Source organism: Mya arenaria, chromosome 5, assembly GCF_026914265.1.
Source record: "Mya arenaria isolate MELC-2E11 chromosome 5, ASM2691426v1".
In the NCBI taxonomy this organism is placed as follows: Eukaryota; Metazoa; Mollusca; class Bivalvia; order Myida; family Myidae; genus Mya; species Mya arenaria.
Genome location: NC_069126.1, coordinates 50,425,471 through 50,440,319, shown reverse-complemented (window position 1 = coordinate 50,440,319; position 14,849 = coordinate 50,425,471). Strand labels below are relative to the sequence as shown.

Sequence of the window (14,849 nt, the reverse complement as noted above, 5' to 3'; positions counted from 1 at the left end):
CGTATTAATTACTATTATATAGACAAAAACATGTTGTAATATAATATATTATTTTATTCGACATGAAATGATTTATAATCTATCCTGTTTCCAAATCATAGTCCATAGTGTCATAATATAGATGATTCATAATGTCCATAATAAGGTTCGCAATGTACATGGTCCAAAGTATCCATAACTGGTTTAAATAGAACCGAGTGATAGCGGAAATTTCCAAAAGACGTAAGGAGGAGTTAAGGCATGGTTAAGGCAGAGCTATCTATAAATAAAATTAAATTCATCTCGTAAACATGTTCAACTGCGAATGAAAAGTTATCACTATACAATGTATTTTGTAGAACTACGAACTGAAATCTGTCTTCTACACACCGCAAGGTAAAACCCGGCATGTGACTTTCACAGAATGACGTGTGTTTAACATACACAACTTTATAAACACGACTGAACCGTCTGTTGAATAGATGCAACAAGAATAAAACTCCAATCGGTACAATGAAAAATGAAAATGTGCAGTGTAAAATGTAAACATACAACCGATGAGTTGGCGGTTGTAAAATGTAAATTGGTAAATCATCAATGATACAAACCTAAAAAACACACATACACGTCTAGACCTTTGGCAACGAATAGCCTCCATACGGGTTAGGTTACATTTCTCAATGTACACACTACTAGTTGACGGACGTTTAAGTCATACACCGACGTTATGACTGCACAACATGGTCACATACACTCTACTCAAGTTAACCTACTATCTACTAGTTATGTGATTTTGGATGTAATTTTGGATACTAGTTTGGTAATCTTTAATGAGTAGAGAAATAGTATGTAAAACAAATACCCCAAACATATTTCAAACAATCAGTTTTTGTCTTGAAAGATTCTACTCAAGGTATACCATCTACGATTATTGAAATTTTGAGATGTCTGGCTTTCCCGTACTGTTTCGGTATCGTAACAAAGTTTAGAGAAAAATATGGTTCTAACGAGATTGTTATGGTCTTGAAAGATCTTGCTCGATTTTAATTATCAGTTATCAGCGTTCTAGACTTTCTAATGCTACACAAATATTGAGTCAGTGTGCATAAAAATTAAACATTGTTATCGATGAAACGACGAGCTTATTTGTTCATCAGAAATCTTAGTAGTATTGTCTTTAAAGAAGAAAGAGAGTGTAGACTACTGATATTATTTTGAATGCTTTTGTTTACGAAATATAAACTAGAAAATCTTTCAATTCTAGGTCACGTTTATTGCGGTTTGGAACACTTAACGATGCAACATTTATGAACAGTGTTATACATATTTAATTTCCTTTTTGGAATGATCTACAAGGTTAAATAGTATAACGTCTGACTGCGGATGAAAACGACTTTCCTATTCTTACAAGTACAGTTTAATCCATTGTCGAATCGAAAGTATAACATAAGCGTTTCCTGAACTCCAGTTAAACAATTGTGGAGAGAACGTGCAACCAAAACATATCTTCCCTTGTGAAAAGTGATGGTCGGTTTCTATTTTTTGAAATAATAAGTTATGCGTGTAACACAATTGGCAATGAATAGACCTTACAAAAACATTCGCATTCATGAATAAATAATTTTGCAGAGATATGCCACGACAATGGATAATTATATGTGCACAACTTGCCGTACTCAATTCTTGTATGTTGGATAAGTAAAACACTTCAATACTTTTAATAATTTCAATACTAGAAAATAGTTATTATGATATTTACATTAACTACTTACTAGTGTTACTACTATTTTTGCTACGGCTACTGCTACATGCTACTGCTGCTGTTACTTGCTACTAATATTACAACTACTGCTACTGTTTCTGCTTCTTTTACTGCTACTACTTATTTATATGTTATTTTAATGCGAAATGTAATAGAAAAAGCAATATAACGTATATTTCTTCCTACGTCTATGGTTCATGAATTGTTCTTATAATTTTAGATATTTCATTCCTATAACCTGTGTGTCCCTCTCGTTTGTTAACAATCGGACTTTTCATAATAATATTTAATTATAGTTTAAGTTTAACCGCTTCGTTATTTAGGATGAGATGTGTATTTGAAAATAGTTTGAAACCTCTATTTCAGTTCTTCTTGCCTACGTCTGCGCAGCGGCAAACCATTACGGAACGATATCAGTGGTAGGACCAGCTTTTGTAAACAGGGAGGTAACACTGAAAGCGACACCGTTCCACCCTTGGGGATGTCACGTAGAATGGAAGTACATAAAAGACGGGGACACAATATTCCAAACAATGAATGGGACAAATGTTAAAATATATTCTGAAGATAGGTCATTCTTTTTAAAATGGACGCCTTCAATTGAATACAACGGATCTAATTTCTACGCTGGATGTTCATCAAACAATACAATTAAAACAAGCATGACATCTTTGACTATGAAAAGTAATTATCACTGACCGTTTCGAGGCGGTAACTTTAACTTTTATTGATTGTGTTTGTTGAATGGTTTTTCCTGTTTGAAATCATTTCAGGTTCTACTCATTAAAGTCTTTTTTTACACAATCGTTGTAGGAGTTTGCAACAAGGCCTGTCCATGTAGTTTCTTCGTTTAAAATTATCAAAACATTCAATGTAAATCAGCTAAAAATGCGAACAATGAGAATATCACAATTTAATCAATCTGTAAGGAATAAATGTCATTGTTAGAAAAAAAAATATTGTTTAGTTATATTTGCAGAAATTGTTGGGCAATGTGGAGCTCTCGTGCTTCTGAGTCCGGTTGTTCGCGGAGCGTCTGTCAAACTTGGATATTTTCCGTCTGATTATTTTATACGGCGCCAAACTAACACTACACGAACATGGAAGAAAAACACCCAGGTCATTGAGCTACAAGGAGGCTCTTACGAAGAGAAAATCGTCTCTGAATTGTTGTACATATTGAGTATAATTAACTTCGAAGAAAGAAATGAAGGAACGTATACTTTGAATTGCTATCCAACAAGCAAAACGGATTCTGTGCAGCTTCATATTCCAGGTACATTGCTTTTACTAAAAATCTATTTTACCAGATAATCATTCATGAGCAGCAATGTGATAACCTTTAGATTTGTTTGCATTTAAAAGTTTATAATGTATTCCAAATGATAAAAATGATTTGTGTTGGTTTTCAGAGAGACCGGGTTACCCAGTTCTTGGTCCCAAATTCTCTGACTTTAATACAACAAAATGCATTTATGTTTACGGAGGCTCCGACGTTGATTGCAAAACTGAAAATGGAACAAAACCCGTTCAAGTGTTACTTTTAATAGGACAGGATTCATTTGTTCTTTCTGAAAGCGAAGGGAATAAAGGGTCGTACCGATACCGAAACGTTTGTCAAGAAATGGCCGGAATGTCTAGACGAGATGTGACATGTCAGGTTTCTAATGCAGCCCTTGAAACACCTTACGAAGTGCACGGCGTTCTATGTAGCGTAGGTAAGAAAATTTGAGACACATATTGACAAGCTTTGATTCATTATTTTTGTTTGAAAAAAATAGATTGTGTACAAATTTAAATGCTTTTAAATCAGTATGTTTCATTTCCAGAGACGGGTAGCCTGCCTGTTCTAACAGTTCCTGAATTCCTTCATGGAGAAAACTCTTCATCTATCTGTGAAGTGCGAAATGCTTTCCCAGCTCCGACAATAGATATATACGTTGACAAAATCTTACTAGGTGATGTTCAACAAACTAATACATTTCATGAATCATCTCTTACTTTTATAAGTTCAGCAATGGTGACTAAGGCTAACAAAAAATGGAATGGAAAAGAGATGTGCTGCACCAGGAAAAGCAAATATGATTTTGGTCTAGAACATGTCTCAGTATGCAAAATTATCAGTATGAAATGTAAGTTAAACTCGGATTGGATCGATTGTATAAGATAAGGCATAATACATCAAGATACCTATAATTCCCATTGGGAATGTTCTGCATTACTAGAAGATAAATATTTTATGTAACTTTTTTCCGGAGTGTGTTTCTTTGAAATTTAATAACAATATAATAACATTATATGTTTATGTCTTCTGAATCATAGATTCATTGAATAGTTTGTCCTGTTCTGTTTTGTTTCAGCTCCGCCGTCGGACCTTTTGATTAACATAGCCAAAAATATTGACAATAACAACAATGTTTATGTCTGTTCTTTTAACTTGTCTTTTGAAACGGATAAATCAAATCGCCCTTGCAAAATAGAATGGTTAAGCGACGACGATACTTTGAGGAACGTTGATAGGTACAATTTGACTATTGGAGGGAATAGTTATCGTTTTAATTCCTATGAGATGTACAATGTCGCTAAAGAAATGGCTGGAGGAAATATTACATGTTCAACAAGATGTAATAACAGAACATCTCATTCATATAAAGACGATGAAGTACCGTCTGAAGGTACGTACTCGGTCTTATTGTAACTTGTCTTGACTTGCGTTCGCACGCTCAATAACGCCGTGACTGCCATTTCAATGTTTTTTCTTCTTCCGACGGAATCGATCTCCCGGCATGTACTTATATATTATCTTATTTTTAATTTATTCAGTTTTGCCTATTTGTAAAAGATTTAGATTAAATCTTTAATACTTGTCGTTTTATCTTTTGTGAATTCCTTTTACCTTGTATCTTGCTGAAACAACTTTATACACTACTTTTCGTAGTAACGATGTACATTGTTCTTTGAATAAATGTTTATTTATATCATGATATTCATTATACCATGTATTATCCATTTATAGCAGATGTTTGATAGTTTACGTCTAAAAAAAGGTATACTAGCTATTTTTGAACAATTTAGAAGCTTTACTGTTTTTTGTCCTAAACAATTTCTACGCTTACATTTTTGCTGATCCGACTTTTATTTTTAACATGACTTCACCTGTAGATTTACCTTCGAAAACAGAAATGGTCGTAAAATGTACTGTGGATGGCTGCAATGCTAAAGGACAGTGGACGCTTCGGTTGGAGAGTGGAAATATCACTGAAATAAAGACGTGTAACATAGCAGAGAAATGTCAGTTAACACTGAAGAACACGGGGGATAGAGAAAAAACAGACATTTGCAAATCACAGGATCTTCTGACGATTTCATTAGCCGTATCATGTTCAAAGACGGCGGATGGTTTGTAATTAACAGTTCTGAGTTTGGTAATATGTATAATTGACGAAATTGTATGTTTAAGGGACTCGTTCATATGATAGGGTTAGACAAAATAATCTCATGTCACATGTAAACAAAAAGGATGTAACGATAAGTTAACATCCTCAATAGTTAATTTAAGCTGTGTTGTTAATAAATATGTATAGATATGACAGAAAATGCTTTATTTTGCCGAAGTCAGTTAGTAACGCTATTGAAAATGAAATCAATTAAGACTTAGATTTTAAATAAAAAAAAATGTTCAAAGTAGAACCTGCCTGTTGCAACTGAGAGCTGATTTATTAACATAAAGTAAACAATTTAGTATAAACAAATAGTAAACAACATATTGCCCACATATAATCTGTAAACTCGTCGCTTTAAAACATTGCAATTTAATTATGCATTAGAAACAAACTATTGCAGGTAGTCAATCCAAGGGAAGTGGCATTCAGACGTTTTCGTTAACATTCCCATTTTCTGTCAACAGTGTACTTATTGGAACAGGCGTGATCTGTGGACTCTGCATCCTGTTTGTAATTGGAAGTAAGGATTTAAGTTCATGAATTATCTCATCTCTTTTATTGTTGAATGCAGTAAAAGTCATTTTTTTGCAAGCAGTCAGACCGTGACGTTTCTAAAGAACCATTTGGAATAAACAATGATGTGTTTCCACTGCATTAACAAATGGTATCATTAGCGTACGAAGATATAAACAGTCCGTAAGACATTTTTCCAATTTTCTGTTTTGTTTTAGTTGGACATTACATTATTTTTAGGTAGGTTGTCAGTCTGATTTACATAATGGACAATTGCCATAATGGAATATAAATTTTTTGTACAAAAAAAAAACATAAAGTAAAAACAATAGCATTGTATCTATCTTTTCGAATTTTCTTTATTTGTATTTCAATTTTATGTGTATTTATATTATCAATATTTAAATATTGCGTATAAAGTTCCAAAAGAAAATGAGTTTTCTGAATCAACTATTAATACAAAATATAAAAATATCTATATAGACACTTTGACCAAACTTTTGAGCACTAATAGTGATTATTCATTTAGAAATATCCATTTTTTTAGGATGTGTATATCTTAAACGGCAAAAGATTAGCGCAGTCAACAACACCGAAAAGTATGTATCATTTGTCATTTTGTTGTTTTGGTTCACAATCGTAAATGTCGGTTGCATGTTACAGAGCTTGATATATTTAATTGTTGAAATAAAATGCTATTGATCCAGTACATTTTTACGCTGGAGATCAAGCAATGCTTTGTCTAATGATTCTTGAGAGCATATATACATGTTACTCGTATTAGTACTTATTAAACAGTTGTTGCGTTCTTATTTCAGTGTTGAAAATCACAGCGGTAAGATTCTTTTTTATACTTTACTTTACTATACGTACATGCATAAATACTGTGTATACCCAGTGAAAATCTGATCATCACCAGTGGATATAAATATCCATCTTTAGAGTTGTTTGTGCTTAGCAATGGTTATTTATAGTTAAGAATCTAAATATCCTGTAAGTTACTTTACTTTTCCATCGGGACGAAAAAAAGCAAATACACATTATAATCATGAAACATTCAAATACATTATATTACACACCACAATTGATGACATACCATATCCAAATTCAATAAATAAACATATATAAATTAGCGGCATAACACAATCAAATTATTTTATAAACGTTTCCAAATTAAAATGCCGTAGTTTTCTTTAAATATACAACTATGTTTTGTTTTATTTGATACACTATTGAAAAATTCAGTTTTGGTTTTGTAACCAAAAAGAATGAAAGCATAAAATGAATATGTTTATGAAATATTACGATTGTGAAGACTGTTGCAACCTGGCGAATTCTAGGTTTGATTAAGTTAAGAAATGGTTTATTGCATTGCTATAATTAATAAAATAGTGACCATTGTTAGCCACACACACTTGTCAAAGACAGTCATTTAGGTATTTTATCCAGTTTAATGTTATTGGTTCTAGATCACTTTATCCTAGTATAATAAGCTTGATCCCTCTAAATTGACTTAATAATATTAATTAATGATAACTGAATATAACAGTCCCCTCGTCGGACAATGGCGTGCTACACATAACAACAGAAGGAGTCCAGTACGCAGTCGTGCAGAGACAGGCGGCCACACGGAGGACTGAAACGCAGGTAACTCACTTCACGTTGCGATGTTATCCTCAGGTCAATGAATGTGATGCAATGTCATCCAAAAGTACAATGTACAATGAACACAAATGTTTGAAGTGTAGGTTAGGACCACTTATATAGAGAACATAATAATTGCAAATGTTAAGGCAGGTGTGCAACCATTCAAAAAGAATCCAAGCTTCATGTCTTAAAGGTTTAATATGTAACATAATACTTCCGGATGCCATGCAAGTTTAAACAAACAAAGATCATTTTCCGATGGGCTCTGTAATTTGTAATACTAATATGCAAACTTATTATGTCATTTGGTAATTATGACAATTATATATATATATATATTGCAGCAACCACATGATGACGACAGCCTAACGTACGCCGAGTTGGACATCAATTTCCTACAAGAGGCTAACGCAAGAGTTTCGTTAAGGAGATATAATATGCCGACGGTGTATGCTGACATTGAGTTCTCCTCAACACAGGAACCTGAAATAGAAGATTGTGCGTGCCAAAATGCATCAGACGAGTGTAAAACTAGATCAAAAACCAAACTATGTGTTCCTGAGTGTATTCAGTGACTTGAAGCTTTTACCCTTATAAATAAGAAGGCATAACAAATCCTCAAATATCTGTTTCTGTTTTACTGCCCGAATTCTTGCAAGGAAAATAGATACGCCGACGGAGTATGCTGAGTTTTCCTCAACACATATATCTGCTTAAGAAGATCATTGTACCACAATACATCAGCGAAGATCTAGATCAAAGACAAACCAATCTAACATAAATTTACTTATTGTGTTGTTTCTATATTGTAGTGCCTATGATTATGATTATGCTTGTACATTTTATTTTGAACAGAAAGGAATATTTTTGAAACAAAGACCAATTGATCAAAAACAAAATGAAAATATTTATATTATTTATAATACTGAGACTTTGATTGTTGTTTTAACAATTGATTTATTCGGCACTAAGAGTGGACTTGTATACATGTACTTTTTTGGCAGTTTTTCTCTTATTCATATTAAGACATTATAATTACTGAAACATTGTTTGGTTACTGAATTTATTCCCTGATTTGACATTCATAGAACAGGTATACACAGGTATGTCAGGCAAACAAAGCATTAGGTTGCAATCATTTCAAGCAATTCACTTCATATTATCACTAATTTATTTATAACAACAGGTTAATATTTGTGTTTTTTTTATACATTTTCGTTTAGATATACGAGCCTAAATCATTCCACTATATTCGCGAGCACAGCTTTTTAAAAGTGTTACCGTCATTCATAAAAAAGTACTTTTCTTCTTCATTGTTACTATTCTTTTCTCTACAATGCTTTTTTCAGGAAAGATATGTGACTATGATATCAACCATTATTATCTTCCCTCACATATTTTATTTAAAATTGAATGTCTTCTAACAGCAATAGAATATGCATTTGATAGCCATTAGTTTGGCAATGACTCACAATGAAATTAAGATTGTTGATCTCTCAATCATACTCCGTTGAAAACGTTCGTTTGAATTCACCACAAACTGAAAGTGTCATTTGTCCTCCCAAAACACGTGGACGTGTTAATATGCAAAACTTTTATCACCTGTATGTATATAGCTTGTCATTATTTTTATTATTCATTATATACTTGTGTTTTTGAATTCCCGAAGTTTTGTAACAATGTATTCATTGGATTAAGTTAAGTTTAAATTCATTTTTGTAATTTTGTTCCCGATTCCTACTTTTTGGGTTAAGATGTTTACAGTAAATTTTAATCTTTTTTATGTTCCCTGATTTTATCCACAGAGTAAGTAGGTGTATGCTATGTTATGACATTGAATTTTTGCGCCAGTTTTCCAGTCATTAGGAAAACTAAGGATATGTGGGTGGTATTAAAGAAAATCTCTTCCATGTTTGATAAATGTTACATCCTTGTCATACCACTTTTTTTATTTAAATACTTTGTTAATGGTTATTTTTAGTTTGCTTTGCTCCATATGATTTCTTTTAATATTATCGCAGCTTCTTTTACAATTTATGTATAGTACCCATGATTGTATTATAGTCATTGATTTATTGAAGTGGAAGAATATGTTGTTCAATATATTTTGGTATCAGATTTTTATAAATACTTAACAAATGCTTGTATTTTTGTCTTGATATGTTGAGTAATGAGCCGGTATAATTAATATTGTTTGAAATTGATTTGTACATATTATCATTGTAATTATGCATAAGAGTTATCAAATCATATGATTTAATTCACATCCACCTACTATTTTGCATCATATGACTTGCTTTGCATGTATCGTTTGTCATAATGAACTCATTCAAATATTTATGTTGTATATATTGATACTGAATAAATGTTTTTCCTCTTAATATTGTATTAAATTGGCGCCAAATACATTGAAGAAAATTGATAATTCAAACTGAACGTTATCTTAGTAAACACATATGGAAGACACAAAGAAATATGAAAACATGTGTCCTGAAAATCGTTAATAGATCACTGCATTGGCTCCTTCAACGAGCATTCATTGCGTATTATATTACGGTGGCTCTCATTGATGCCAGAACTTTTAGTTTGAGCTTTGAAAATGCTCCAACGCGTCTTCCTTTGTATTGCCAAGAGTTGAAACATGGAGCTACAGAACACGAATGTGGAATTTTACGAATGACTTTCGAAATGGAAACATAAGAGATCAAGATTGACGGCAAGTTTTGGTATTTATGGTGTTAATTCAGTTTGTATCTGACGATATAAAGGCGAAAGTGTGCATTTAAGCTCCTAAAATTAATTGCGGGTATGCGCCAGTGGTTTCTATATTTATTTATAAGAAGAGACGCATTTAACGCATTTGTTTAACTTTCCGGACTTATACATCCACCGATGATGTAGTGATGACTGTAAATAGCACGATCAATTAACTCAAATAACAAAATCTGCGTTTTAGGTATTAAACTCTATGAACATTACAAAGCTCAAAGTTAGCGGAAACAATCTCAACATTATATATGTCATACATGGGACATCGTTCTTTGCCTACGTCATTTAGATTGGATTCACCTAGTATTATAAATATTTAAGAAAACCGATATGAAACCACGCGCATATTTACATGCTTAACTATGTCTGCAAATGAAATAAATATTATTCAGACGAAAGAATCATACACAAAACTATCGAGTTACAGTTAACACTGCACCTTGATACCAAAATGTAATAAGTGCAGATCTGGATTTGCAGGTAATGTTCGATTAGTGAATATTTGGTCATTATTGATGAACTAATGTAAGTTTTATATTCATACCACAAAAGTATTGTGTAAGGGTATAAACTTAAATGTGCAGTTGTTAGATTTAGAGATAATGAGAAATTTATATATACTTTGAACCTCTATACAAGTCCATTACATAACATTCTATGCATTTACACTATATGCACTTTACAGTTATTAAAATAATTTCAAATTTTGCACATACATTCATGAAATCTTATGTAGCCTTTATGAAATAGCTTAGTAACCTCCCTTGCCATCCGGCCCTCGAACCATCAAGTTAGATTTTAGTGACGTTATTATGATTTGTCATTCAAGAATATGTTATGAATTATAAAGGTTTTCTTTAGCGCAGAAAACTTATTGAAAAGGGTATTAAAGGGTTAATATAACACGAAATCGAATGGTGGCATTTGAAATAACACGTCTTCGCTTCAATTCCAGGCTGTTTTACAGCATGTGTATGAGTTCTGAGGAAAATTGAGTTGATTTTATTTTGGAATTTCAGCAAAATTTCACAGACAATTCAAAACACAATATGTCGATGACATAGGAAAAAACCCATTAACATTTGGTTATATACTTTAATATGATATTTACTTTTATAAAAACGAAAATGACCACAAATATATCGTTACTTGAAAACAATGAAGAATAACGTAATACTTATTCTACTAACTGGTGAAATAATGATTTAATTATTTAACAAACATCGCCTTCAAATGAATAAATCTGTCCGGAGCACCTTTTCCAACCTTTAAAATGTTTTATACAGTAATTCAAAGATAGTCATACATAATTGTTTTAAGCCAATTTATTATATATGATATTAATGATATAATATAAGTACGAAAAACACGTTTTTGTCAGAATATTCTTTTTTGGTAAACGTTATAGCTAAATATTACTACTATGTATAATATACTGTCTTTCCAAGCATGTTTTAGGATGTCTTATATGTGTTTATATTAAGTTTTTTTCTTAGGTCATATATCCTAGAAGTAAAGCCGTAATTTCACTTTATTGGTGGGAAAATGAATTAAAATACTATGGAACATATATATTGGAATGGCGCCTGCCTTTCAAGGGGCTTTAACCTGTTTCGTGCCATCACGTTTTTTTAGATATACCTAGATATTCCTGGTTAAACCAGTATTGAAATTCATACAAAAGTATAATAATTTCTGCAATTGTTGATTAAATTATTGTTGATGTTTTTACAAACAATCGCTGACAAAATATTACAGATAATCAAATGGCCGTTACAAATATTTATCTCAATTCCATTCTATGATAAAGTTTGGATGACGACCTAGAACTTATCACTCAGCTATAGGCTTGACGACGTTCACATTGTTTTTCCTTCTGCTCATATTGACAACTGTATTACTGCTTGACCATGGGCAAAGACTGTATACCTTAATAAATTTCATTTCGTGCATAAGGGTGATACAATCATGTTTAACAATTGTTGTATCTTGTTGGTGACACAATTGCATATAGCATATACACAAAAAAGAAAGAAACACTTATGTCATGTTTTCTTTGTTGATACACTATGGTTATGTGCACTATGAATATACATGTTCTTGTTTGTGATGTTATGTTATATGTCTTTGGCGTTTACCCAGTGCCATTAAACCGGGTTTATGTTTGAACATTTTGCTACTGAGCCTCGGGTCTCCTGGTCACTGCTATAATGTTTTAAAAGAGTACATGTGTTTCTCAATAACGAAGTTTGTTTTGTGTTTTGTTTTGTGCCACAACTTAACAACAGGACGGACACTGGAGACACTATTAATATGCCTTTGTATTAAGTTTTGCGATTTTTTATCATTTAACTAAGAATATGTTATATAATATATGTACATTACACTTCATTTAGTAGGAGAAATGTTGCTTCAATTTTTCTCTATGATTGTATGAAATAAAAATTTACACCGCGCTTGTTGTACAAGTCGGTGTATATTGACTTTAAAAGAGCTATCGCGCATGTTGTACTTGTTCGGTATGTATATGACAAAATAAGGTCCAGCGACTGTCAGCTTGCATGTTGTACTTACTCGCTATGTACATGACCTACAAAATGTCAGCGCGCGATACCGTTCATGCTGTACTTACTCGATTTATATTTTTTACTGAATAAAAAGGTCACCGTGCGTAGCAGCGCGTGTTTTACTTACTTTCGGATTCTGATTAATTCTACTCTGATATAGGTTAAGTGAATATGAAACTATTATTGTAGATTATCAATCGGTCATATACAACTAAATCCCCCAAAAATGTTATCCGAGTTTAAGGTATACTTTTAATATATTCAGAAAAGCAAATAAATTAGCCTTAATTATGCTAGAATATTTTCCAGCCCTCCCTTGAATGGTTTTCTTTCACGTTCGTCTAGTGAAAGCTTGGCGCTGTACAAACTGATAAGATGGAAAATATCCCAATATAACGTCTGTATCGAAAACGACCGGGCTTAAAAGACCTAAAGCGCCACATCTTCCAGAAATATCTGAATATCATAACGTATTTGACATTATTACAGCAAAACCATGTGTACTTTATGTTCACTGATCGCAAAAGTAATGACCAATAGAATCAACTTGATCAGGCCAAACAGAAACATTACGTCGCTTAATGTGTTGTAGGAGGCTTGAATTTAAATCTAATTGTAAAAAAGAGCAGACAAAATAGATATATGATTTAAACTCTTCGTATGTATATAAATAAATGAAAAGCATTATATGGGTTAATACTTTGATATGGCCTTTGACATTAACCTTTCATATATAATGATTCTAAGCTTGTTTTCATTTTGTATTTGATGAACATCCGGCGTAGAAGTCAGAGTTGCTGTATACAATCTAAGCGTGTCCAGCTAAAACAAAATGCCCCATCCTGTGATTGTCCTAACGTGTGGACAATGCATTGTTTGAAAATGTGTGCCGCTTTCCATTATGTAATTCCAATCAACCTCATATCCACAAGGGTAGAACGATGTCGTTTGTGTGTTACCTCCCTGTTGACAAGAACAGGCCCTACCACTTATATCGATGAATGTATACTGACTTCTTGCAGAACAGATAATTAAAAGGAGCTAGAATAGTGCTTGTGAAACACAATGAACAAACGACGGTTTCACACGATGAACAAAATATTATATTTTTAAATCCGAACAATTATGCGAACTAGTATTATACTAGAAGGGAGGGTTCGGTATTTTGTAATTTCAGGTATCGACATTTACCTTAAATTAAACTAAAATAAGGCCTGGCTGTTGAGCATGATTGTCACAAAGATCAATGCTTATTCAAAATAAATGGTGGTAGCTTGACATGTGTTCCGAGCTTTGCGTCTACATTGTTTCAGTGAGCAGTAATGGTCCGAAGTTCGCCATTGTTCCAACGTAGTAAGACAAGTGTATGTAACCACACAATACAACAATCACACAATATTATTGTAACCCCTGATGTAAGGTAATAGGAAAGGTTGAATTATCATTACAGTATCAATACAAATGTGTTGCAATGATGTTTCTATTGCCGTATTGGGTGCTCAGTGAGTTAAACATTTCACAAGGGATAAGGTTAAAACGCTCAAAATGACCATAACCCAACTATTATCCGAGAAAATCTAAGTGTATGAAACAGAGGTTTTTAATATAACATTCTAATCATAATAATACCATAGGAAATCAGTTTTGAAAAGTAATCTGATGATTAATTTTAAAACCCCTTACTTTATAATATTAACCTTTTGGAGGTACACTAATGGATAAAAACCCTTACCATTGGCAGGACATTCCACTGCCATAAGACCGAATGCTTCGAACACACTTGGGGAGTAATGTTAAACCGCTATAAAATATATTGTAATTAGTTTGATAGTGTTTCCCTGTCTGTGTCTATACATTAAGCCCTATATTTGAGCCGTTACAAGATATCGGACTATAACCGTGGAATAACTAGCGTGCGGATGAATTACATTTCTGTAAATGTTAACGCACTCTAGCTTTTAAAAGTTGTCCTTTACAAAATTTTGCAGATCAGACACCCCACCCACTACGCTCATAACTGAAGCGAGGTGATCGTATATACTAGTATATTAACTGGTATTGCTTCATTATCAAATATATACGATAATGTCGTTTTGGTTATAAGTTCTGCAGTTTCCGGCAAAATAAGTTTGTGTTTTATTTTCAATACAATGGTAGACCTAACGCCAT

At 32.6% G+C, this 14,849-nt stretch overlaps 1 protein-coding gene across 2 annotated transcripts; it reads left to right on the top strand.

The window, feature by feature from the left end:
- Positions 1-1,551: 1,551 nt before the first annotated feature.
- On the top strand, positions 1,552-7,929 carry LOC128236185 (uncharacterized). 2 transcript variants are annotated; one of them, XM_052951076.1, is made up of 12 exons: positions 1,552-1,664; positions 2,108-2,425; positions 2,721-3,017; positions 3,154-3,459; positions 3,571-3,873; positions 4,102-4,416; positions 4,922-5,140; positions 5,585-5,704; positions 6,245-6,296; positions 6,516-6,532; positions 7,247-7,344; positions 7,689-7,929. In XM_052951076.1, the coding sequence occupies exons 1-12, from the start codon at positions 1,613-1,615 to the stop codon at positions 7,917-7,919; spliced, it is 2,328 nt and encodes a 775-aa protein (XP_052807036.1). In that variant the 5' UTR covers positions 1,552-1,612; the 3' UTR covers positions 7,920-7,929. The 2 variants fall into 2 exon arrangements, with proteins under 2 accessions (XP_052807036.1, XP_052807035.1); XM_052951075.1 differs by having other exon boundaries at positions 4,904-5,140.
- The last annotated feature ends 6,920 nt before the right edge of the window (positions 7,930-14,849 follow it).